General features: G+C 33.9%; 2 protein-coding genes across 4 annotated transcripts in view; one reads left to right on the top strand and one right to left on the bottom strand.

The window, feature by feature from the left end:
• LOC131926934 (uncharacterized) overlaps nucleotides 1-564 on the top strand; it is a 21,804-nt gene extending 21,240 nt beyond the window's left edge. Inside the window, exons 25-26 of the mRNA XM_059282537.1 lie at nucleotides 124-285; nucleotides 389-564. Of these exons, the coding sequence (XP_059138520.1) occupies nucleotides 124-285; nucleotides 389-497 (271 nt within the window). The 3' untranslated portion in view covers nucleotides 498-564. The remainder of the gene's footprint in view (nucleotides 1-123; nucleotides 286-388) is intronic.
• Nucleotides 539-26,874, bottom strand: LOC131926939 (kinesin-like protein KIF20B). Of its 3 annotated transcripts, none has more exons than XM_059282543.1 (34): nucleotides 26,744-26,874; nucleotides 24,376-24,621; nucleotides 23,769-24,030; nucleotides 23,446-23,633; nucleotides 23,256-23,322; nucleotides 18,239-18,472; nucleotides 17,950-18,061; nucleotides 17,705-17,776; nucleotides 17,397-17,543; nucleotides 16,941-17,185; nucleotides 16,613-16,743; nucleotides 16,302-16,441; nucleotides 15,579-15,747; nucleotides 15,371-15,445; nucleotides 15,024-15,116; nucleotides 14,359-14,484; nucleotides 14,026-14,179; nucleotides 12,886-13,838; nucleotides 12,411-12,575; nucleotides 11,136-11,285; nucleotides 10,523-10,604; nucleotides 9,851-9,976; nucleotides 9,537-9,622; nucleotides 9,007-9,411; nucleotides 8,687-8,804; nucleotides 8,338-8,399; nucleotides 8,090-8,152; nucleotides 7,896-7,985; nucleotides 2,595-2,726; nucleotides 2,249-2,404; nucleotides 1,935-1,976; nucleotides 1,663-1,771; nucleotides 1,307-1,371; nucleotides 539-1,190 (listed from the first exon to the last, which is right to left on the bottom strand). In XM_059282543.1, exons 2-34 carry the CDS (start codon nucleotides 24,601-24,603, stop codon nucleotides 1,113-1,115), a joined length of 5,325 nt encoding a protein of 1,774 aa, XP_059138526.1. In that variant the 5' UTR covers nucleotides 24,604-24,621; nucleotides 26,744-26,874; the 3' UTR covers nucleotides 539-1,112. The 3 variants fall into 3 exon arrangements, with proteins under 3 accessions (XP_059138526.1, XP_059138527.1, XP_059138528.1); XM_059282544.1 differs by having other exon boundaries at nucleotides 14,077-14,179; XM_059282545.1 differs by lacking the exon at nucleotides 11,136-11,285.

The raw sequence follows: 26,874 nt of genomic DNA, 5'->3' as shown, positions 1-26,874 counted from the left end.
TTACTTCACTTCTCCCACCCATTAATATCTTTAACGGATTTTTAGTGCAAACTAAACATGCTAATTATCTTATACTAAAATTTAGTTGCACAAAAAGGTGATACATACATTCTTCTTTCTAAGTGTGATAGTCAATGCATGGAATCAAGAAATGAAGACAACATACACAAAATGGTATAGTTGGTTCAGTACACCTGAAAAAAAGCCTCATACTATAACCATTGGAGATATTCAGGGAAAAGAATTATTCGAGGGATCAGTTTCTCAATTTGCAATAGAATACAGGTAGGGGAATGCAATGCTATTTAATTGACTATAGTATCTCTTCATTAAAGCTATAAATTTATAAAAATATTTAAGACTAAAAAAAGACGTGTATTTTTAACAGGATATTTGACTTGAGTTTGTATGCTACAAGTCACAACCTCACTACATGTCAAGTGCCATATGAAGATGTAAACCAAACAGATGACCAGGATGTCCACATATGTACCTAGGTTGTAATAATGTACATTTCAAATCAAAACAAACACTATGGCAAGTTTCAATATGAATCAATTTTATTGTGGCAATAACTTTTATTTTAAATTATTGCATATTATCCTCATCTATAAAAATGTTCAACAAAAGAACACAATTTAGACAAATACAATGAATCATGGTGCAGTGAAGACATTTTTTAAAATGTAGGCAATGATGTGTTTTTTATTTGTCAGGAAGCAAGGGTAGCTTTCATTTTAAAATATTGTATATTGAAACTTCATAAAAATGTTCATAAAAATATTTGATACAACACATAATCACCTTTTTCACACATTTTTTTCAATATATACAAATTGTAACTAATGTACATAATGGTTGTCATGTTATAAACTTAAATAAGAAAATTCTAGATTGATGAACAGCAGCATCTTATCAAATAATGTAATATCAAATCAACAAGTCTATCCACTATATACAGTAAAATATTTACCTATTAATACAAGTAAATAAAAATTACATGTTAAAAAGCAGCATGTAAGGTACAAGATCATCTTAAATTATGTACAACAATTGAATGGCAAAGGAAACAAGAGGGTATTTTATATACAACTTTTCACAGCTTACTATTTTTATTTTTTTGTTTTAAGTCTTGAGGACCTCCTGGTGCTGTATGGATTAACATTTTCATTTTGTGATTCATCCGCAGCCTGCAAGATATATTGATTCAAATAAATTATGAATTACATTTACATAAATAAAAATTATAGAAAATATATTTAAAACAAAGATCTGGTGCAAAATCAAAACAAAATGTTATACTTACAACATAAGATGCCAAATTAAATGGCTCTTGCATTTTTTTCTTTTTGTTTTCTTTTTGTCTTTTTGCTGAAAAAAAAATTAACACAAACTAGGATGTTTTCTTGAAGCTATGTTCATTTTTAAAGAATGTAGTTCATTGATTAAAATAACTAGGGGTAAAATGTGTACTAAGTAAAAATGTGTAATATATTTAATAAATTATTTTTTTGCTAACTAGTTTTTTTTTATCAGTACTCTTTAAATAGACTTGGCGTTATATTATGGAGTAGTTGGGAAATATATATTAAAAAAATTACAATAAAAATTGAGAGGGACCAAAGAACATAGCCTGATTAGATAAATGAGCAAACAACATACCAGATCTGGTAATTGGTGTTATACTGGAAGCCTCTGCTGTTTGTTCTGATGATGAATGTTGACTGCTTCTACTGGAACTTGATTTGCTTGGAGAACTCTCATTTTGCTCCTGTTGTAAAGAATTATTTAATTATTTTATAAAGTTTTTTTAACTTTATTTTTTTCTAAAAAAAAAATTTGAATCTGGAGAATTACTGTTTATTAAAAAGTCAAAATGAAAAAATATTAACAGTTTAAGTATCAATACTTAAATATTTTTGAAAATAACTTGCCTCTATTGTTTTAAGTGACTTGAACACAGGTGTGAGGAATACCTGAAAATGTTTTTTCCTTTGTGATAATTATCAGCAGTGACAGACTATTGCTAACAACAGTTGAATACCCATGTTAACCATAAAAAAGTCATGTCTCTCTGTACAATACACAATGTACAAGATAAACATGGACAAAACAAAGTTTAGTGTAGATTTATCAAAGCATGTGGAAACTGGCATATTTAAGGTGATATTTATTAAGGAGCAGAAAAATAAAACCTAATCAACTGCAAATTATAAAAAGATAAAACAAGTTTAAATACAGTACTAACCTCACTCAACAACTGTTTCTTACGCCCTTTCTTAGCAGCTGTTGGTGGTGTTGCATCAATCTCCAAATGACCAGTTGTGTCTAAATCCTCGATGAGTTCATTATTTTTAAAATAAGAATTGTCTGGGGATGTCATTTTAGGAGGAGGACAGGTACCCTGAAAATTGACCACAAGATGAGTTCAATTTTTAAAGTGTTAGGAATAAATGCTGTACTTTATACGACTAAATAATTTTTATTAATCACAAAAAATTAAAAAATAACACTATAAAAATTTCTTAAGACAAACAGCAAAGAAGTTTTACTCGTCCTTGAAGGTAAAAATGGCGGCCTCATCAGACACTTACCTGTGAATGTGCCAACTGTATTGAAAGAGTATTGTTCGCTTTTTTCAAATCTGCTATCAATGAATCTTTCATGCTAATAGCTGTATTCATATTTTTGGCTAAATCAGAATTGTCTTTTTTCAACTGTTCAATCTGTGAAACACAAGAATGTCAAGAAATAAATACTGATAAAATGCTATATTACAGAAATACAAGTGGCAGATACTTGATATTTTGAAGTCTTTATGAAAAGCAAACTTCTCTTCCTGCCTAAATCTAATTCCTTTAGTTATTCAAGTATAATAGTGAACACAGTGGCGTCGCTAGGTCGGGTGTCAATGGTGCGGCACTTTGTGGTGTCACCCCCCCCCCCCCAAAGATACAAAGTATATATATAGATGTATTAATCACTGCAGATTTAATAGTAACGATTATTTATAGTCTGTTAATAATACAGTAGGATGTAGCAATGTTTTGTCTATAGTTATAGTTGTCGATTTGTACTTAAAAGACTATTTAACTTTAATTAGGTAGTCCAAACTGGCGAAAAAGTGCGTTTTAGGGTCAGTTTTTGCGGTTTTCAAAAATAAAATTTCAATACTTCTAGTTGTCCTATAAGAATAAAAATTATATGTCAATAAAGTTTAAGCCTTTATCTGTCGTAATCTGGTATTTTTATATCTGTAACACATGTTTGAATGTGTTTTATATTTGTTTGAAAAGTATCAGTTACGTCAACAAATTTCACCGTTTTGCGTGTACCGATCGACCCCACACTGTTTCATTTGGTTGCGGCTTCGCGACGAATCATCGTAGAAGCATAATCTTAATGTCATTTTAAAGAGCGAATTCTAGTCCATCGTTTGATGTATAAATTGAAAAAATAACTTGCTTATTTCATTTTAAAAAATCAGTTTTTAAACTTTAAATGACGATATATACACGAAAACAAACTAATTCTGTTTCAATCTTTACACCGATGTAAAGTTCACTTTTATAACTACTTTGTGTTGTAAATTCAAGTCTTTCTGATTTACGGTCGCGAAGCCGTACCCTCAATAAGCATATAACCCTCGAGTCAACTTTCAGCCCCGAGTCAGTTGCTCGCCGAACGGTTTTAAAGGTTGACGACCGATGATGCTAAACGGATTTTACCCTTGCTAGAGCCTTCAAACAAGTTGTAAGTATCATTTTTAAAGTTTCATTTCCATTTTAATAAATGAATTTTAAGTTTGAATGTCAGTTTGGTTTAATTAGCACACGTTATTAATGTAAATTTGAACCCTACTAGTCCACGGTTTTAGCGCGTGAACTACGCTTGTACACATGGTGTGTTTAAACGTGAAGCTATTTAATTCAGGACATTCTAGGGACTTAAAATATGGATGCACTTAACTATTAGATGCTAGTGTTTACTAATTCTTTAAAATCTATCGAGTGGGATTAATGATAGGGTCGTATTACTACAGCTTATCTGGACTATCGCGTCAAAATTATGAATCGACAAATTCAAAATGGCCACCAGACATTCTTGGTTACTATGTGGACGAACTCAATTATTTACAGGGAACGAAGGTTAAATACTTATAAAATATTATTGAAACACAAAAGAAACTTATAATTGTAATAACTATACATTTTTAACAATTTATTTAAAACAAAAGACACTAAATTTTAAGGACTAATGTGATTAATTTTTATTTTTCTGTTGTGCACTTTGATTCTGATTCCCCTGCTGAATAATGTGAAATGGTCTGCGCCAGTCTCCTTAATAAAATGTACCAGATCAATTTTTAGACGGTGGTGCAATTTAATAAGATTGTACATGTTGTGACTTAGTTTTAAATCTATAATAATAGTTTCGCTGTCTGTGTATCTGACAAGAACGCTCTGTCTGACAAGAACGCTCTAGAGAAAACACAAGCAATTTAAAAACATGCACAGTAATTCGAAAAACGAAATATGACGTCGACACATTTAGCGTAGAGTAGAACATAATCTCAAACCAGAGAGTGCACACAGTAATGTAATGACGTCATTGATTCTCGCGTAAACATTGAAAAAAAGGAAATGTTGTCTAATCTAAATGGTTTGCGTGAAGAGTTTCTTGCATACAATTCTTCGGGTAGGGGCGAAGCCCCACCCCCCGCGTAAGAACGTCTGAGCCCCCCCCCCCCCTCCCCAACTCAAAAGAAATTTCTTCATCGATACTCTATAATAAAATTACCGCCTAATTAATGTGTCTAATCTAAAAAGTGGTTTTCTTGCAATGGGACGGTAGACATGTTTTTTTTTGGGGGGGGGGGGGGGGGGTGGAGGGGTGGGGTGTGTGTGTGTGTGGGGGGGGGGGGGTGGTGTGTGGGGGTGGGGGGGGGGGTGGTGTGTGGGGGGGTGGGTTGGTTTCAGTGTTTCTTTCAGACTTTTTCCTCCCCGGAGAGGGGTGGGGGTACTTGAAATTTTCGGGGGCGGGGGTAGAATTTTCTGGGAGGGGGCGGACACTGGAAAAAGTATATAATTATATTTCGTTGAATGGGACGGTAGACATGTTTTTTTTGGGGGTGGGGGTGGTGGAGGGGTGGGGGGGGGGGTGGTGGTGTGTGGGGGGGTGGGGGGGGTGGGGGGTGGTGTGTGTGGGGGGGGGGGGTGGGGGGTGGTGTGTGGGGGGGGTGGTGGGGGGTGGTGTGTGGGGGGTGGGTTGGTTTCAGTGTTTCTTTCAGACTTTTTCCTCCCCGGAGAGGGGTGGGGGTACTTGAAATTTTCGGGGGCGGGGGTAGAATTTTCTGGGAGGGGGCGGACACTGGAAAAAGTATATAATTATATTTCGTTGAATGGGACGGTAGACATGATTTTTTTGGGAGTGGGGGGTGGGGGGTGGGAGGTGGGGGGTGGCGGGGGGGGGGGGAGGTGGGGGGGGGGGGTGGGGGGTGGTGTGTGGGGGGGGGGGGTGGCGGGTGGTGTGTGGGGGGTGGGGGTGGGGGTGGTGTGTGTGGGGGTGGGGGTGGGTGGTGTGTGGAGGTGTGTGTGTGGGGGGGGTGGGGTGGGGTGGTTTCCTCATCGATACTCTATAATAAAATTACCACCTAATTAATGTGTCTAATCTAAAAAGTGGTTTTCTCGCAATTTCTTTAATGCAATTCTTCGCGTAGTGGCTAAGCGCGACACCAGTGTTTCTTTCAGACTTTTTCCTCCCCGGAGAGGGGCAGGGGGTACTTGAGGTTTTCGGGGGCGGGGGTAGAATTTTCGGGAAGGGGGCGGACACTGGAAAAAGTATATAATTATATTTCGTTGAATGGGACGGTAGACATGTTTTTTTGGGGGGTGGGGGTGGGTGGGTGGGGGTGGGTGGGGGGAGGTGTGTGGGGGGTGGGGGGTGGTGGGGGTGGGGGTGGGGGTGGGTGGTGTGTGGGGGGTGGAGGTGTGTGTGGGGGTGGGGGGTGGGGGTGGTGTGTGTGGGGTGGGGGGGGGTGGGGGTGTGTGGGGGGGGGTGGGATGGTTTTAGTTTAGAGAAAAGAGACAGCACTATCAGCCTAGCGCCCGTTGTACCCTTCCTCAACGGGCCATTTATCTAGTGTTATAATAGTTGTAAGTGTAAGTAGTACTAGAATCTAGTAGTATTTCTCATTATTTATTTATTTTATATGCATATAGTAACACTGAAGGACAGTTAAGTTGTCCTATATGATGTTGAGAACCACAGTATGGCATCTTCATCATTGGATATCTCAACCATTGTGGCACAAACAACGAATATTTCATTAATGTTCAAAATATACTATCAAGTATAAATTTCTTTAAACAAAAAGGTGTTTTCAGGCTTTTTCATGTTTCCAGCTACAGTCACAGGATAAATAGTAGGCCTACACAATAGGCTAGTAGTAAATCTAATTATATTTTATTAATCACTAAATCAATTATTTATTCCATAGCTGGAGACATTTATGGTGGCCTATCCAGAACTTTCCTTACAAGGGAAGGGAAGAAGGCCAAGCCCCCCCCCCCCCCCAACTACAGTTCCCAAAACATATCACTTACTCTTGATGCTCCACAAGATCAAGGTTGGGGGAAACAAGACATACAAAGATGTGGAGTTATCGTTTTAAAAACTGTTCCCCCAAAGCAGTTATCAACCCAATAGGTTTGAATGTAGCAGCAACTGCTGCATTACTTGTAGGCATCACGTCTTTATTAGATTAGATTACATTACTCCACTAAATTTGGATTCTGTTTCTCATGCTCTAGATAACTGTGGCACTTTTTAAAAATAATATTTTAACTCATGTGATTTTTTAAAATAATGAACACATTATTCCTGTTAATGTTACCAACAAAATAGTTTTAGAGTTATTCTATGTCCAAAGCAAAAAAAAAAAAAAAATTATGAAAATAAAAGTGACCAAAACGCATTTTTGTCATTTTCAATTATTTTTTACCTTAGAAAGACTCATTTTAGATAACTGAAAAAAATTGGGCATATATATTACAAACTTTGCAGTAACTTTACCAATTTCTACACTTCTATGTTATTTAGTTTAGAAAATATGGGTTCTCAAATATGGCACTTTTTAAAAATCAGTTTTTTACCAAATTTTGCTTTTTTAAAAATCGCATAACTTTTTTATTTATTAAGATACGAGCCGGCCCGCGGCATAACATACGCCGCTATTTAGTTGTTTCTAATTTTCAATAATTCATAATTTGTGAATTCGACAGTACCAACGCTGACACTGAAAATATTTCTTTAAAACACTATAAGTAGCTCGTTAAGGACCATAACCCCCCCCCCCTTCCTTCCTTCCCCCCTCCTCCCCCCCCCCCCTACGTTTAAAATCGTTGGCTCTGCTTGTAAACATTTAGAGTGAACACAGCTCACTAAAACCATGTAGGGGTGGGGAGGTAGGGAGAGCGTTTGCAGCTTGTTTTCTAACGGCTCGAAGAAGAGAATTATATATATAGATTTTTATAAAATTTGTGGCATAGAGCTTACAATTAAAAGTTCTTTCATGACATACTCACTCCAGAAGTCTGCAATCAATAGTTAATTTCAGTTTGGACTACCTACTTTAATTAAGCATTAATGGAACTGGCAAAAAAACATTTTTCTTCTGAACATTTTGCAATTTTCACAACGCCTATGAGTGAACTTATGTAGCTCAGTAACAGAGTAACAGTGAATAGATCAAAAAGCTAGACTTAACTAAAAGATGAAAAAATTATTATTGATAGTCCAGGTATGAAGAAAAAGCTCCAGATCGGCACCAAGTAGTCAGAATATAGAAGTCCCCCTTCAATCGCTTAAGTAATAGTAGTGATATTGTACAATACCTCATGAGCAAGAAAACTATTTTCTTCATGTCTTTTGCTGATCAGGTTCTCTAGCTGTCTCACACAAGTATCTTTTTCTTTCTTCCAGTTCTGAATTCAGGAAACAAATAGTACTGCATGACAACCTAAAACTTTGATATTACATTTCCAATGTTGGGCTAATTGTTAAAAACTAAGGAATAATTTTGTTTTACCTCCATTTCTTCTCTGTTTCTTTTATTTATACTTTCTTGTTTCTGTAGTTCCTTTTCAACAGTCTAAAACAAACATATTTTAATTAATCAACTGTTGTCTTTAATTTTGTATCTTAAGAAATGTTTTTTAATGTTTATGGTCACTTACCTTGTTAAACATTACAGAATTTAAAAAAAAACTAATAAAAACATATTTAAAATTAATTGTTAATAAAATTAATATATAAAAGACCTATTAAATTGCAAACCTTTTTATTCTCTACAGTTTCATTTAAAGATTCCTGAAGGGCATCAAACTGTTTTTGTTTGCCTGGAGAGGTAGATAAGAAACAATGTACACAATTTGTTTATGAAAAGTATTTTTTTACCTCCATACTATTAAATGCTATTAAATGCAGATATCTGTTGGAGAAAGTAAAAAACTAGCAGATCTATTTAAAATTAATTTCTTTTAAAATATCACATCAAATACAAGCAATTATATTTGCATTATCTTTGTATTCTTTAAGTAGGCTACTTAAGACAGGTACAGTAAACCAATTTTCAAAGGAGTAATATATAAAATACATGGTACATATGCACAAAACAATGTCTTACTTTGAATATCTAGTTTCAGTGATTCAATCTCCTGTTGAAGTTGTTTATTATGAAGCTCCAACTGTTCAGAAATCTTATTTTGGTTGTTTTTATGGAAATTTTCATTTTCTATCTTGGACTGAAAAAAATAAGTTAAAGTAAAATTAAAAGAAAAAACTAAAGTAATTATAAAGAAATTTGCTTGAACATAAAAAATGTCCAATTCTATTTATTTATCTATAGATTACCATTGATAAATAAAGACCAGTGCTTTCTATGTACAAGTACATTTATAAACAATACAAATACAGATAAGATTTCATAAGCATATAAATACTTACATCTGTCAAATCTTTTACTTGTGTCTCAAAGTGATGAATCTGTTCCTGTAATAAACTTTTTTCTTTGTGGACTAAGTCAATTGTTTCTTTTAGAGACTTTTGTTCTTCTGTCATTTTTAAAAGATTTTTCTCTAATGTTCGTTTCTGTTTTTCAGCATCATGTAATTTTTCTTCACATTCACCTAAGTCTTTTTTTAACGCCTTGCTCATCTTTAGGTAATTTTCTATTGTTTCTTCGTAGGAGAGTTTTTCTTTCTCCAACTTTTCCAGCTTGTCTTCTAATGATTTTTTCTCACAACTAGTTTTTTGCATTTGATTCTCAGTAATTTTTTCTCTCTGCTCCACTTCTTTTGCTCTGTTTTCAAGTATCTGAAGTCTACTAACTTCTTCTTTAAGTTTTGATATCTGAAAAGAATTATAAATTTATAGGGGCAGACAAGTAGATTTCATTTTTATCAGCCTTTTTAAATTTTCCATTTTAATTAAAATCCTAGGAGAGAAATAAAATGATTATGATATATTATATTTACCTGATTATTTAAATTACAAATTTCAAGATTATTTGAGCTCACAATTGCATCTAATTCTTCTTTCTGTTTTACAACCATTCTCATTTCTGTGAAAAAAAAAATTATTCATGTTTTATTACAGCCCCTATTTAAAAAGCAAAAGTAGGGTTCATTGTTCATGTAGCAAAAAAAAAACATTCTGCCCAGTGCTGAGATTAAAAGATCAAATATTTAGCTTTTTATTGTAAGCATTACCCATGTTTGATGGAAAATTGTGAGGAAACGGAATAAAAAGGAAAAATTCGTAAAAAGGGTTTATTATAATTTTATTATACCATTTTTCATATGAAGTAGATCATCATCTTGTCTGTTAATTATCTTTTCCTGCTGATCCATCATTTCTTCGGCTTCCTTAAAACTACTTTTTATAAGATCAAGTTGAGCAGTTTGTTCCAGAAAATCTGTGTAAAAATATTGACACAAATTGTTATTTTGTTCACTCTTCCAACACTGAAATTAATACAAGGAAATACTTTTTCATCAGGCAGATAAGATTTATTTTTAAACCATGAAATTTCTAAGAAATGTTTCAAAATGTGACAAAAAATAAGAAAAATTAGTTCATTTAGAATATTCTTTCTCCTTCTTGACTGCCTTTTTTATTTTTACTAGGCGGTACAATGTACCTGAGGTGGAAGGCAGTTCTGGTTCAAAACTTTTTAGGTATGAACTACCCCTACTTTCGAGCAGGGTACTGGATGGTGGGCTCCAAGTTTACCTTGCATTCAGGGGTATAGGACTCAAGTGGCGATACACGGTTATAAAACAGATATCTAAGCCAGTTAGTCAGAGTTTGCCTTATCAGGCCTGCCTGGCTAATGGGAGATGCCTACTGAGCCAGTGATGTTCATAACAAAAGAAAGAATTTTAAAATTTAATTAGTTATGATCTCCTTGAATTCAATAAACTAATACAAATTTGACATCTAGGAAACATCTAAAGCATACCCTTTTCTAGACGTTTCTTTTCTTCCTTTTCTGCATTTATTTCTTGTTGCAGATCATCTACTCTTTTTTGCATTGAAACTTTCTAAACAAAAATGTTCATAATTTAGTAACATAAATGAAAATAAAGTAATTTTTTTTATAAAACCTCATAAAGCAGCATAAAAATATTCTAACAACTTTTCATTTTCATTTTTTGGTGTTTATTTTTCAACATTGCAGTAAAATATTTCAAAATAGAAAAATCTCACTATAATTGTGAGAGGTATCTTGTTATTTGATGTTGCATATTTTTAAAATAATGTTTGTTTTTTCATTTAGTAATGTTAATTATGCAAGGAACTATTAAACTATGATATATACATGGACAAAAATTATAAAACGAAAAATACACACAAAATTCTCTAACGCAAAATAGGTACAATAGACTAAATAAATTATAAATCTAATAATTACATTTTGTTATAACTATTTTTAATTTAGATTTAGAGTATTTTAAGTGAATTAAATGCTTCTTTCAGCTGATGGTAAACTAGTGGTTTCTAACTGACACTTTAACCACTATAGTATTTAACTCCTCAATAGCTCAGCTATGTGCAAAGAAAGATAATCTCACACATGATTTTAGAAAATCAAGCTTCTCATTAAGTTGATTCAGCTCCTCTTGTTTTGCAGATAATTCTTCTTTTTGCTCATTCATTTGCTCAGACTGTTTTCTCAAGGTGTTTACTGTAGTCCTAAGTTGCTCATGCAACTTTTGTTCTAGCTAAAAGCACAGGAGGAAAATAAAAACTACCTAGTTATTTCTTCGTATTAAAATTTGGTTTTTCAAAGTCCAAGCCAAATCACCAAATAATGATGCATTTAGAAATTATCCTGTACATCAAACATAAATAAATGTGGGAAATATTTATAATAAAGTATGGTGTAGACTAAATGTATATGAATAAACATTTTATTTTATGTTAATATGGCATTAGAAAAAAAAAGCACTATATTTTCATAGTAAAAAGCAACTAATGAGACAGCATTAAATTTTAGAGTATTCAATTGCTAAATGGGGTTTTCCAAATTTTTTAAGTGGTTGATATATGAATCTCAAATTATTTTACTCACTTTTCAAATGTTTCAAAATTAACAATTTAAAGATAATCTAGGCTATGTACACAATGAAAGATATAAGAAACTTATGTGAAATATGTTCTTATTAACTTTTCTAATAATACCCAAAACAGAAATCAGTAGTGTAGAATTAGCAAGATGTTATATTTCTTTCATTTTGAAAGATCTTTCCTAGAAATCTTTCTAAAATGGACAGTTTAAACATGACCTGTAATAAGACTATACCAATCAAGGTATTTCTACACATGACCACAGATTGTATGAATTGCATATGTTTTCTGTAAAATTACATACTAAATGCTAGACATGGTATATAAATATGTAAGCAGTCTAGGCATGAGGTCTAAACTGTCAGTTGAGACTAAAAAAGGTCTGTATGATTGAGTTTACCATCCAGGTGTAGTAAATCTGTGTGGAGCAGTAACTGAGTCTAAATTTAGTATTTACAGGACTTAAGTCAAATGTGAGTCTAATGCCATGCCTAAGTGTAAGATCTATGCTTAGATTTAGTATCAATATGTAATGATTATTACGTTTAAGCCAAGGTTACTTCTAGACCACAACATACCAATACAAAAAAGCACTGAATTGTTTAAAATGAAAAATAATAAAATTGTTTGAGCCTTGCCCTACTTGGGAGAATATTAAAGATGTCCTTTTAATATTTACCAGATGTTAATAAAGAGATATAGCTTTTGTATCTAATGCAACTTACTAGTAAGTTAATTGAAGCTAGAGGTTTTGATAGGATATAAATGTTTTCCTCTACCTGTTTAATTTTTTCCAGCCCTTGACATTTCATTTGCCACTCTTCTTCTCTCTCTTTAGCCTCAATTGCCCTTCTTTCAGCTGCTTTCTTTTCCCGCTCCAAAACCAACAGTTTTTGTGAAACTTCAGCACCATCTTCTTGTCTTTGACACTCAAGCTTCTCATACTAATTCAACAAATAGGAAATTAAATTAAATACTTCAGCTTAATTTATTAACACAAGTTATATCGGAAACAATTTAAGATCTACAATTGTTTATCTCAGTTATTCAACAGAATTATTCTTGGTTCATCTATTCATCATTTTAAACAGATTTTTAGATATAATCTGAGAATCAGGCACCTTATATCTGTAAATGAACACAAAGGAAATTAAAGTTTACCAGTGCAACTTAGTATTGCAAAGCAAAATAATTTAAACTAGACTATCCCATCCAAACAATCTATTTAGTGTACACAACTAACAAACAACTTACCTCTTTTTTTTTAAGATCCAACTCCTGTTTTACATCTTCCAACTGCTTTTTTAACACTGCAATGGTTTCTGTTTTAACATCTTCTTCGCTGGTGAACTCTGCCTGAAGAGACTCAAGCTTTTTGTTGTATTCTTCATATACATTTTTCAGGTTGTCTTCTTTAGTAGACAGAGTTACTTTAAGGCCAGCTAACTCTGTTTCAAGCTTAACTTTTAATTCTTCTAGCACTTGCAATTTTTCTTTGGTTTCCTTGTAAGCTTGTTCCATATTGGAAAATTGTTCTTTATACACTGACATTTCTGACAACTGATCTTTGATGTTCAAATCTTCGGATTTTTCTTCTGCCTCAGTATGGTGCTCACTGGCAGATAGATTGTTCTCTATTTTCCTCACCATTTCAGTAATACTCACAGAAAAGGAATTTGTTGGTTGTTTAACTTTTACAAGTAATTCCTCATTAGCCTGATGCAAAGAGTTCACTTTTTCTGATAAAGCTTTATTTTCCTCTTGCAGTGATTTCACAGACATTTCAGAAATTTTATACTTTTCATTTATTTCTTCATTGTCATTTTGTAAATTCTTTATCATTTCATTTGCTTCTGCAATTTCAACCAAGGACTGATTTAACTTAACTTTTAATTCAGAGATGTCTGCTTGCATCTGTTCATTTTGTATTTGCAAAGATATAATCATACTATCTTCACCCTTGGCTAAATCTAGAGACTCCTTTCCTATGCTGTGATTAAATGCTGGAGAGACCTCCAATGATGTGTTTTTTGAATCTGTTTCTACATAAGTAGCATCTAATCCCTTAGTGATGCTAGTAACTATTTTATCAACACTTTTTGATGAGTTATTCAGTTTTTCTGGTACTGATGAAGTTTCAAATTCATTTCTGTATCTACTCTGCTCATCTAACTGACTCATTTGATCTTGAAGTCTTTCAATTTCATCTGAAATAAATGTTTGGATATAAAGGTGTTGGTGACAATCAAACTAATAAAAACAGTTGGCTGAAGTTTAATAAATTAGCCTATAATAATAACTTCATTTACCTCTTTAAAAAGTATTTGGAAAGTCTAAGGAAAGTTAAGGGGAGGTTAATGAGAAGTTATAAATATAAGTAAGTAGCATAAATACCATGAAGTTCCTTGCACTCTTCTTCAAGTGCTGATATAGTTTTGTCTTTACTTTTTAGTTTCTTTGTGGTGTCTTCTTCCAAAGCCTTCATTTCAGAATCTTTTTGTTCTGTTATGTCAACCAGCTTTTTATTAAGTTCCGCTACAGAGGTTAACTGTAGATATAATTAGAGAAATGTTTCTGTTAGAACGATGTTTTTGAAAAACAAATGATAAATGTTTTTTTTATTAAACTGCTATGAATCAACCAAACATAACTCCTATATGTTTAATATATATATAAAATAAAAATGACTCAACGTTTAATATTTTGCAAAAGAAAAACAATACGTACTTGGTTTTCTAACTTTTTATTCTGTTGACATATAGTTTCTTTCAGTTCTTTTATGTCAACCATATGCTTATTGTAAACTTCCCCAGCTTCAGTTAAAAGGGATTCCAACTCGTCTATCTTTGCATCCTAGAAAAGAAATTATAAATTATTCTGAAAGTTAAAAATAGCCTTGTGAATTAAAAAAAAATGTAAAAATTCTTTTTACGTGGGCTGAATCTTGAGCTAGATTTAGTTTTATCGGGTAGACCTGCTGTTAGACCTAGCGTTATCACCAAATTGAAAAGAAATTTGCATATTCAATTGTCCGTTTAAATGGTATACAAAGTAATTAACAAATTCTTGATATAGGTCTAGTATTGGTAGGCCAATTTTTATAGGATCGTGTGGAATGCATGTCGGTTGTCATCTCTGTTTGTTCCCCAAATTAAAAAAACCAGCAAAACAAAAAAATAGCCAAAAAAAGTAGGAGAAAATGAAAATATAAAAAAAAAGTTGCAGCTCTAACAGCGGAAATATCAGATTTCCGCTGATTTACAACTATTGAAATTTGTCTCTGGGGTAAGGATAATTACATTAAAACTTCCGTTTGCTTAATTTTCTTTTACAAGCTTTTAAATAAGTAAGAGTATTTAGAATAATCAACATTTTTAAACTTAATAGATTACCTTTTCTTTAGAAAGATTTGAAACTGACTGTAATTTTTGAGTAAGTGTTTCAATAACAGCAGAGTTTCCAATATCCACTGAATCATCTGCACTCTATGAACATCATAAAAATCAGAAAATAAAATATGCTTAAAGGTTGCTAACTAAAGCTACAAAATTTTTAGACAATGTAAAAAATATTAGATATGTTTGTTATCTTCCAGTACTTAAGCCATACAATGGGGGAAAATCTAAAGCTCAAATCAGAGATGTTCCTGAAAAGTAAATTACTAGAAAATCTGTGGGAAGCTACTATAAATTTGTAGGAATAAATTTACTAAAATGTAAAAAGTAATCAACATACTTACCAATTTTTTGGATTCTACTTGAGATTTAAGCTGTGCAACCAAATTTTTAAGCTCAGTAATCTGGAGATCTCTTTCCTATAAAATAAACTTCACTTGTTTATTGAATATCTCCCAAATACACACTAAAATTGTTTAACATAATAAAAGGGAAAAAATACTGGATTTAACACTATGAACAAGTTAATTTTTTAAAGTATGTAACCTATACCTGAACTTTAACTTGTTCTTGGTGATATAATAAGCTGGAAACCCATTCATCATCCTCATCAACTTTCTTTTGAATTCTTTGAAGGCGTTGTTCATAGACTTCCATTATTCCTTTAACCCGTTCATCTGCCAATTCCTGGCCTTCTTCCCTTGTCTCTTTTAGCAAAGCGCTTTAGTGACAATTAAAAAAATGAAATCTATACATGTAGTAAATAATATTAATAAACCGTATTTATAGCTAAATTAAAAAACTTAAACCTTTAAATGCAGATTAGCATTGTAAACACAAAAAAGTTGACTGTTTTATAATATTTTTTTTAAAGGTTTAAACCTAAAAGCATTTAATTTTGTCAAAAAACATCTTTATTTAGATTTTTTCAAACATCAAAAACCTGAACAGATTCAAATTCAAAACACAGATAGCTAAATTAAGGATTTTGTGTTATTTCATTATCTTGAGTGATGTGAATTCTAGACTTCTGTTGTATTTGGCACATGTTTACATCTCCAATTTCAAATAACAGTTTTTCTTCTATAATACAGTGACTGATTATACTATTACTTTTTTACTACCATCACATAAACATGTCAAGCTATTTTATTTTATACACATTAATTTTGTCAATATAAAGCTACTTTTTAGCCTTTTTTGGCAGCATCACCCATATTCTAAAGAATAGATTTAAAAAATTAAATTTAAAACAAATTTTAAAAATCTTTTTACCTATATGTTTCTTCAATATTCATCACTTGCTTCATCATAGCTTGCGTAACTTCCTTTTTAACTCTATTTTCATTACTGCTAGCAGCATTCATCTCTTCTTCCAACATTTCCACAAGTTTTTCATTTCTCCTCTCAAGGTTCTGTAACATTAAAAAGTACAATACAGAGATACAACATACATCTGTTGTGAACTACTAAAGGATATACACTTGATTTTTACAGGAACTGTCTTTTATTACTATAACTAAAATTAAACAAGAAATTATTATTATTAGTAAACAATATAAATCTGAACGAAAAATATAACTTACTTTAATGTATCCTCTAATTTCTTTCATGTTCTTGAAATTTTCAGAGCTCTCCTCTTCCTCATCATTCAATTCATCTTCCTCATCATCATCCTCTGGAAGAGGATCATTTTGTGCAGCTCTTAAGGCAGCTTCTGCATATTTTAAAATTTTTATATATTTTTTAAACTACGCATCATGCCAATTGTTTATCCTATCTTTAAAGATTCTGCTATTTACTTTTTTTTTTAAAATGAGTATATGACAAGGTAATAGAATAATTTTAATAAACAAGTATCATTTTCAACAAACACTTTATGATATTTAACAAACACCTAAACACTTTCAATACCTTGTGTCTCCCATTGAATTGATTCCCTTGGGGGCAAAGTCTTTTTGGGTTTTTCTGGAGGTTTTTCTATATATTTTACTTGTTTAGCTATGGCAGAAAACTTGAAAACATGAAGTGTGTCATCAAACATTGTAGCACATTGACTGACATTAACTATCATGGCTGCTCGCCCACTGCCATTAAAGAAGTTTTGTAAAAGACGAGTCAGTTTACTGTCACGAAATGGGACTAATTTTTGCTGATCTCTGGGAAAAGACAAGGCCAAAAAAAAAATAGTTTATACAGATTCAAGATACAAATGGTTTAGGGGCAGACTCCGTAAATAGTGCATGTTTAACTATTTTTACTTAAAATTAAAAGCAAAACCATGTACTTCAACATTTTAACTTTACTTGTAATGAATTATAAAACAAAAAAACTTTAGGTAATGTTGTACTGACTAGAAATTGAACTTACTTGTGAAGCTGGTTATGTCGCAACGTTTCAATGCATCGTCCAAGTGTCATCAGAGAAGAATTGATGTTACCTGCTTCTTTCAGGCGATCACCAGTTGCTTGTGTTTTGGAGTATCTTTCTGATCCAGCAAGGTCACATAACGATAGCCTGTCATCATAAACATGAAACATTTAAAGTGAAGGTTTTGTTATGCTGAACATAAATAATTTCTTAGCTAAGCAAAACAAATATTTTAATACAAGCTATTTTTAACAACAATAGAACCAGCAGTGGACTTTAGACTTATGAGAATTATATAACATACTTACATGCTTACTCGTGCAATGTGAGGGTCATCTTTGTCTGCAACTCTGACTATCTTAATGTTAAATATGCAATGGCTGAAATTAAAATTTAAAATCTCCAGTTCATGTGTGTACAAAATTTTGCTACATAAAAATAATAAAGATTATAATAAAACTACATTTGACAGCCCATTTTTCAAAAGTAGTATTAGTATAAATTAGAAAAATAATTAAGGTAGATATTTTCTAATTTTTAACAGTAAAATTACCTGCGAGAGGAACAGTGGTTCAAACGTGTGCAAGCTGTCTGTAAATTTCGCTGACCTATAGTTAACAGCTTATAAGCTTCATCAGCTGTTTCTACATGTATTTCTTTCAAGCCTGATTAAAAATGCAACAATAATGTACTTGTCAATTTCATAATAAAAATTTCAGTTTCATTCAAATGTATCAAGCAAGGGATTATAAAATGCTTGAAAGTCATCAAACAATTTTTAAAAATGGAATGTTAATTATGAAAACTAAAGAATTCAAAATCTAAAAGTAACTTTTAAGTACCTTTTACATAAGGATTTCCATTCCTATCATCACATATCTTCAACACTGGGCGTCTTGCATTTTTTTTAATAGGCATAGGCTCTAGGAGATCAAAGATTTGTTCATTGTAGATTTCAGCAAAGCTTACCCAGACACCAAACCTTATCTTTCCTTGGTCTTCTACATCAACTTTGAGTTCCTCACGGGCTCTATCTTTAACTTCATTTAATAAATCCTCTGCACAACCACTAGTACCTAAATTAGATGAAACATGTATGGCTTTAAATAATAAAATGATTTGTTCTATGGGCATAAACACAAAATTGAATGTAAAAAGGATAATAATAATTGCACATAGGTATGCAATAAGTTCCTGGCATCCGGTGTTAGAGCCTTGTCGTGTCTTGGCAGCTTGTGTATCCTTGACCACCCCCAAAGCTATACCAGCGGGAGTGTAAACTCCTGGTAGGTTCAACCAAGCTGGGAAGGTCTGCGCGGGTAGGGATCAGACCAAAGCTAACACCCTGGTCCTCCAGATTGGGGGTTGAAACATAAGGCTAACAACCTTATCTCGTAAAAAAAATATACCGCTACAGAAACTGCAAGTACACAAATCCAGCACCAACTTGGTCAAGGGGATCCTCTCTAGAAGAGCCCATGATGCCTACTAGTGAAAGCCTAACGGAAGCTAGTTTGCTGACAAATCTCCTAACGCCCAAGACCAAAACCAGATTGGGGACCTGGAATATCAGAACCCTATATGAAAGCAGCACTCAGCCCAGGTCGCCAAGGAAATGAGGAGGTATAAATTAAAGGTCCTAGGATTAAGTGAGACACGATGGAACGGCAGTGGCCAAACTAGGTTGGTATCGGGAGAGACTGTCATCTACTCAGGTCACAAGGACGAAGATCATGAACACACGCAAGGTGTAGCCATAATGATGTCTCCAGAAGCAACAATTGCTTTGATTGCATGGGAACCAGTCTCGCCATGACTCATAGCAGCTCATTTCAATGCCAAGGGAAGGAAAACAACTTTAATCCAGTGCTATGCACCCACAAATGCTGCAACAGATGAAGAGAAAGAGGACTTCTACAGCGCCCTGCAGGCTCAAATCGACAAATCACCAAAAAGAGATATAAAGATAGTAATGGGAGACATGAATGCCAAAGTTGGAACAGAAAATAAAGAACGGGAGCTCACAATGGGGAAAAATGGAATAGGCATAATAAATGAAAACGGGGAACTCTTTGCTGATTTCTGCGCATTTAATGATCTAATTATAGGGGGGGACAATTTTCGCTCATAAAGATATACATATGACCACCTGGACGTCACCCGATGACAAAACAAAAAACCAAATTGATCACATCAACTTTCCAGAAAGTGGAGAAGAAGTTTAATAGATGTTAGGGTGAAACGAGGTGCAGATGCAGCCTCAGACCACCAACTCGTGGTTGCAATACTAAAATTAAAACTAAAATCCTACAGGGATCGAGCTGATAAAACACACTTTAAATTCAATACAACATATCTTAGGTGTCCAAAAATAAAGGAAGACTTTAACTGCGCAGTAAAAAATAGGTATGAAACACTCTCCAGCCTGGCAGAGGAAACAGTAGAGCAAAAATGGCAAGGAATACAGGAATTATGGAAATCAACATTCACTGACATATTGGGGAGAAGAAAAAATGAGCAAAAAGAATAGTTCACAACAAGAGACATGGGCCAAAATTGAAGATAGAAAAGAAATAAAGCAGAAGATTAATAAATGTAAGAATGAAAAAGAATAATAAACCTCAGAACACATTATTGTGAAGTAAATCGCATGGTCAGGAAAAGTGCAAAAGAAGACAAAAGACGGTTCATACAGGAGATGATAGAGGAGGCAGAAACTGTGGCACGACAAGGAAAAATGAAGAGGCCCTATGAAGTAACCAGGACACTATCAGGCAAGAACATTAATCCCAACAAACCAGTAAAGGATAAAGTAGGAAATATCTTAACAAGTGACACAGAACAGAGAGATGAACTTTGATGAGATTTTAAACCATCCTCTCTCATCAAACATCCCTGATATACCACCTGCAAATCACCTACAGATCCACCCACAAAGTTAGAAACAATAAGAGCAATAAAAAACATGAAAAATGGCAAAGCAGCTGGCCCGGACGGCATCCCACCAGAGGCACTCAAGGCAGACCCAGCCATATCAGCAGACATACTACATCCTCTACTTAAGCATATTTGGGAAGAAGAGATAATCCCATCTGACTGGAAACTGGGATACCTGAATAAACTGCCAAAGAAGGGAGACCTGACACAATGCAACAACTGGAGAGGGATAATGCTTCTTTCAGTTCCAAGTAAGGTTCTGACAAGAATCATCCTAGAGAGACTTAGAGATGCCTTGGACAAAAAGCTGAGACAATAACAGGCTGGTTTTCGTCAGGACAGGTCATGTACTGACCACATTGCCACGCTGCACATCATTATCGAACAGTCCCTTGAGTGGCAATCCCCGTTATACATGACTTTTGTCGACTTTGAAAAGGCATTTGACAGTGTGAATAGAGATGCTATCTGGAAGTTAATGAGCCATTATGGAATACCCAAAAAAATTTATATCTATTACACAGAAACTATATGAAGACTCCACCAGTCAGGTAATACACAAGGGAAAGCTAACAAAACCATTCACGGTGACCACGGGAGTAAGACAGGGATGTATGCTATCGCCAATGATATTCTTGATGGTAATTGACTGGATCATGCTGAGGGCCACAAAAAATTACACAGGAATCCAGTGGAGTTTTACAAAAAGATTGGAGGATCTTGATTTTGCCGATGACATCTGCCTACTATCTCATAAGCATCAACACACGCAAGCCAAACTGAATCGGCTGTCTGAAGAAGCCTCCAAAATTGGACTAAAAATCAATAAAAACAAAACAGAGGTCATCAGAATCAATAACAGCCAGGACCTGCCCATACAGCTAAATGGAGAAGATTTACGAGAAACAAACACATTCACATATCTGGGAAGCGTGATCAATAAGGACGGGGGAGCAGACGAGGACATAAAATGCCGTATCAACAAGGCCAGATGTGCCTTCAACTCACTGCGCCCTATGTGGAGGTCCACGGCCCTGTCACTCCGGAGCAAAATTGGGATTTTCAACATGAATGTTAAGGTAGTGCTACTCTATGGCTCGGAGACCTGGAGGGTTACGAAGACAAATACTGATAGGCTACAGGCGTTCATAAACAAATGCTTACGACATATACTCAAAATAAGATGGCCAGACAAAATATCAAACAAAGACCTGTGGCAAATTTTAAAACAACAGCCGATAGAGAAAGATATTAAGGCCCGTAAATGGGGATGTTAAGAAAACATGCATTGGACTGGAATCCCCAGGAGAAAAGGAGGGTGGGCCGGCCAAGGAAAACATGGAAGAGAACGGTTGAGGAGGAGACGAAAACAGCTGGGCTCTCATGGGCACAGATTAGAGGAGCAGCCCAAAACCAAGTCCGCTGGAGATGTGTGGTTGCAGCCCTTTGCTCCCCAGGGGCCACAAAGGAGTGATGATGATGCAATAAGTTCACTTAGCCTCTTGAACAGGGGTCTCCAAACTTTTCAGCCCGAGGGCAGCATTAACTATCAAATATCAGTTCGCGGGCCAGAGTTTCATCTAGGCATCTTTTCGGGGTGGCGCCCCCCCCCCCCCCCCCCGAAGAACCTCTACCGTCTACCCCCCCAACAAAATTTTATATATATTTTATATATATTTATATATATTTTATATATATGTTATATATATATTTTATATATATATTTTATATATATATATATATATATATATATATATACACATTTCAATACTCTGCTCAAAACTTTCACACAACTTAGCCATCTTACTGCTGGGTAGTCTGATAATTCTTGCGATTCTGTTTGTATCTTTCAACATGTCTCTGAAATATCTATGGATGAGCCCATGTGACCTTATTAAATTCACCATCTTCACCAAGGGATTTAGTATACTGCTAATGTCCACATATTTAGTACACAAAGCTTGCTGGTGAAGAATACAACCAAGTACTTTTCCCCATCAACAGTCAGGTAACTGAGGTTAGTCCAGTTCAAGTTATAATCAGCAAATGTTTTATTTTTAACTCATTGAATATATCCTCTCCGGTAACAGTACCATACATGTTATGTAGGGAAACCATCTCTTGTGTTCTTGTTTTCATCCACACCTCTAATGAACACAAGCAGTTGAGAGGTGGAACAGCTGTCCAGTGACTCATCAGTTGCAATTGAAAAATGGCGAAACTTGCTTGCATTTTTCGCTATTTGATTCACAACGTTTTCACCAATGTCTGCAACACGAATGGCAATGCTACATTTGCACCCAATGGCACATTTTCAATTTGATTTGAGGGTTTCGAACTAAACTCCATGACATTATTTCAGTGGGGTGGTTTTGTGCAAAATAGGGAATGGAGGTGAACATCGCCTTTTTTAAACGTCACGCCATTTCATCCACCTCCAACAAACTTTTTTTTTCATTGACAAAAAGATCTCCGCGGGCCGGATGAGAAGATCTGCGGGCCACATCCGGCCCGCGGGTCGTAGTTTGGAGACCCCTGCTCTTGAATATCCCATTAACAAAATTTCAAATGTAACAATGTGAGTTTCTTAAAAACCTTTTACTTTATATCACATGTATTATTATGGCACATTTTTATGTGCTTTTTTTCTAGTCCTGAGCTTGGACGAAGTTTTGAAAATCATTTAGTTTACTGAGGAGTAGTTGCTCAATATTATAGTGTCATCTGTGTAATTAAACGTAATTGAATGAAGATAGCGGGAATACTGAAGTGTAAAACTTTCATCTTTGTGAAAAAGCTGGTAACTCATCTTCTTTGATTTCCCCCCCCCCCCCCCCCCCTTTCATAAAAACCAACTAGAAAAAAATGAATTAACTCTTACAATCATGAATTTTTTAAAGTTAATTACTTTAGACAACTTACTTGCTGTGCCATTATCTGATAAGACAGATTCCATTTCATCTCCAAGCAATGTCATTACTGTTGGATCCTATAAGAATTTTATTTATAAACCAAAATTTCGTTATGTTCATATCTGATTGAGCCGTTGACATGACATTAGTACAAACTTAGTAACAGCAAATTTAAAGTGTGATAAAATTTGTTTGCTTACATCATCAACACTCATTCTCATTGTTTTTTCTTTTATTCTTTTTTCAACCAAAACCTCTTCAGCTGATAAACGTACAACATCTGTAAACATCTGTGGTTTCAATGTCAAGCTAGGAATCTGTTTTCCATTTATAGAATTAAATATGACATCCAAACACCTGGGAAGAATGCCAGCATCTTGAGGTTTACCTTCAAACAAAAATGTAATTGAGCAAAACTGTATACATATGCAATCAGTTATTGTAGCTATGTTTTTTGATAATTATTTATTTAATCTTAAAAAATAACTTGGTGAAACAAATATTATATCAAATTTATAAATACCTTGAATAGTGTATGTTTTACCAGAGGATGTAACCCCATAAGTAAAGACAAGAGAGTTCTGTCCACTAATAAAATCCTTTGTCATGTCAAGCATAGTTTCATTAAAAAAAGCACCCTGTGTGGTGGCTTCATTAAATATTCTTGAAAACGTAAATTTATGTGATGATTTTCCAACTCCCCTTTTCATGCTCTTGTAAGAATGACTTATTTCTGGTGCTGTTGCAACAATTGTATTCTCAGTTTCTACCACCTCAAAGCATTGCTAAATTTAAAAAAAAAAAAAAAAAAACATTACAATTATGAAGCGATTAAGTTAATTAAAAAAAAAAGCATGGTATGCATGAAGGAAAGCCCTCCTGGTAAACAAAGAATGTCCAGCAAGCTGGTTATAAATATGTGAAATGACACAGACAGTAAAATATGCTAGGTATTAAACCTAGTGATGTCAAACAACATAATAGTTTATGATAATAAAACAGGATTTATTTTAATGGAACTAAAGGGCAACCAAAAATAAAGGCAAGCGAAATGGGTTAGTCTTTTTCAATTAAAGCTTGATAAAATAAGCTTTTTTTTACTCAGTGGCCATAAAAATATGTGAGATTACCTGATTACCATCTTCATTTTTACACAATGGTTTGATGCGCAAGTAAACCTTCATGTGATCTTCAGCACCTGATGCCATACATATTGAAACTCTGTTAAACAGATCAACCAATCTTGTCTTGAGTTTTTTTTTAACAGGTAATTCATCTTCTTCAAGAAGTCTTCTATGTCCAGTAGACTGAAGTTCTGAAAAGCTAAGTTTACCACAAATACTCCCACTAGTATCCATTCTGGGTCAAGATTCAATCTGAAATGTGAACATTATTAATGTAGTATTTTTTATACTTCTTTCTTAATTCTAATGTTGGAAGGTATTCCCTCCAACACAAGTATTGCATATCAATTTGTTATGTACCATATAGCAGACATGCCTACCCCTGTCAGCCAAAAGTAGGAACAATCATGCCTAAAAAGAGGAACATGCGCGCGGACGCTACTTTACTAAGTCAAAAATAAAAATTTCCCTAATGACATTAGTAGGCTTCTAGTTATATATAACTAGTCTCTAGGCTACATTTAAATACTGCTTAATGTCAGCTTACATTTTTTAAAAAGTTAACCAGTAGCCTGAGCCACACCCCCCCCCCCCCCCCCATAAAAAAAACATAGCTTTGATATAACATTATTGATTTGATTAGTTATGCCTTGCTATGCTCTAGGCGATATGAATAACAAATGCTGAAGGCTTCATCTTATGTAATATAATAAGTAAAGAGCAAAGACCCTTTCATCTACCTAGTAAAAGACCTAGTTACTTCATAATAGTGCCTACTACTTAAGTTACAACTTAGAAGATAGATCAGTGTTCACTATTTCAGTATCTACTAGTAGATCTAGTTACAATTCTAGATCTAGTAGTAGTAGATATACTACTAGCTAGATCTAGAATTAGATGATACTTGTAAATAGTGTAAGTAAACTAGGAAACAGAAACATATGCCAAAGGGAGGTAATCGCTTTTCCCTGCCCTTTTTTCAATTCACTTTATTACCTTTCTTTATTAATTTTTTTTTCAAAAAATTGGAAAAAACTGAGTCAAAATCGGTATAACGGAACAAATTACTTTTTTAGGTGAAAAAGCGGGACGGTTCCGATTTTGGCAGGACGGTAGGCATGTCTGATATAGTTATAGGCCATTGACTATAGAAAATTATGACTTGCTTTCTACTAAGCTTATGTCATCAATGTTTTAAAAACATTGCAGGGTAAAAACAAAACTTATAAAAACCACAACAACACTCCTTAAAAATACTAACCCACTGTATCACTGAAAATCAGTCATATCATCGTAGCCATTTAAAAACAAACGCGCTTTTTTCACAAATCATTTTCTAGGCTACAGATTAAATTTGATAGGCTAAATAAAATTGGTATCAAATTAAAGGTATGCCTAAATAATTGTAGTTTTTAATCGTTTAAGTCATCTTGAAGTCTTGAACAATAAATTCAATAATGAAGTTTAAAATCTTAGTTTTTTTTCTAATATCTTAAGCTACTTAAGGCTATGCTACACCCTATGCTATTGATATTGTAATCCATTCCATTAAAACAATCTGCCTGATGCACAACCATTTCGACCATGCAAACAGTTTTCACTATGATGAAAAGTTTAATGTCCTACATAAAGAATGCTTGTGCATAAATATTTGCTCCGCCTAGCCTACGGCAGGCTTGGGCTTTATATAGTGTATGCAGTTAGTTGTGTTTGCCTGCGTTAGCACATACTAATATATAAATTATAAAATTATTGGTAGATTAGGTAGATCTACGTAAAATCAGCCGAGACTAGACAAGTATTAGTAATGTGCGAAAAAGTTGCCTCATTGTTAAGGCTTTAATAAAAAGTATATTACTATTGTGTTATATATTTGTGTCGGTAATCTATCGTTTTAGGTACGTAAAATCGCCCGCAGGTAGTAATGTCCAAAAAAGTTACCTCATTGTTCAGGCTTTAATAGAAAAGTTTACAAAAAAAACTTAATAAGATGGCTGCTATAGTTATAGTATTAGTATAGTAAAACTAAAATGAGCATGATTGCATCTGTTGGAAACATTGCTAGTCTTCATTAATTACTGAAAAGTTTTAATTCCAATGTTTAAAAACAGGTACATAAATATAATAAAGAAAGGAAAAAAGTTTGTATTATTCAAAACATAAGATAAATCCTCCTCAAAATATGATAGGCCTAATGATTAAAATACTTTTAAAGTTTAGTTAGAGTCACCTGTTTTTCACATTACTAGATCTAGTCGCGGGCGATTTTGCGTACCTAAAACGATAGATTACCGTTGTGTCAAATATTATAGATAACTGAATAATAAGCCAAAATCAATGGCTAAATATTACTAATAGTAAATAATATACTTACATATAGGCCAGAAAGTAACTTTAAACAGCAGTGTCTTCCGTTTCGCCACTACGGCCACTACAATTAGCTCGTAGTGGCGAAGCGGAAGTACAGACATTTTAAACTTGGCCGTACCTACGATATCCCGCTGA

Source organism: Physella acuta, unplaced genomic scaffold, assembly GCF_028476545.2.
Source record: "Physella acuta isolate Inbredline_101_S28 unplaced genomic scaffold, ASM2847654v3 ptg001352l, whole genome shotgun sequence".
Classification (NCBI taxonomy): Eukaryota; Metazoa; Mollusca; class Gastropoda; family Physidae; genus Physella; species Physella acuta.
Note: the sequence above shows the minus strand (reverse complement) of the source record. Positions and strands in the feature narration are given on the sequence as shown.

Coding starts and splice junctions, on each gene's coding strand:
- LOC131926939 (XM_059282543.1), bottom strand. CDS start 24,603: ATGGATACTAGTGGGAGTATTTGTGGTAAACTTAGCTTTTCAGAACTT. Junction 17,544..17,704: donor CACATTGCACGAGTAAGCAT/GTAAGTATGTTA, acceptor TTATGATGACAG/GCTATCGTTATGTGACCTTG. Junction 1,772..1,934: donor AGTCACTTAAAACAATAGAG/GCAAGTTATTTT, acceptor TCTTTACAACAG/GAGCAAAATGAGAGTTCTCC.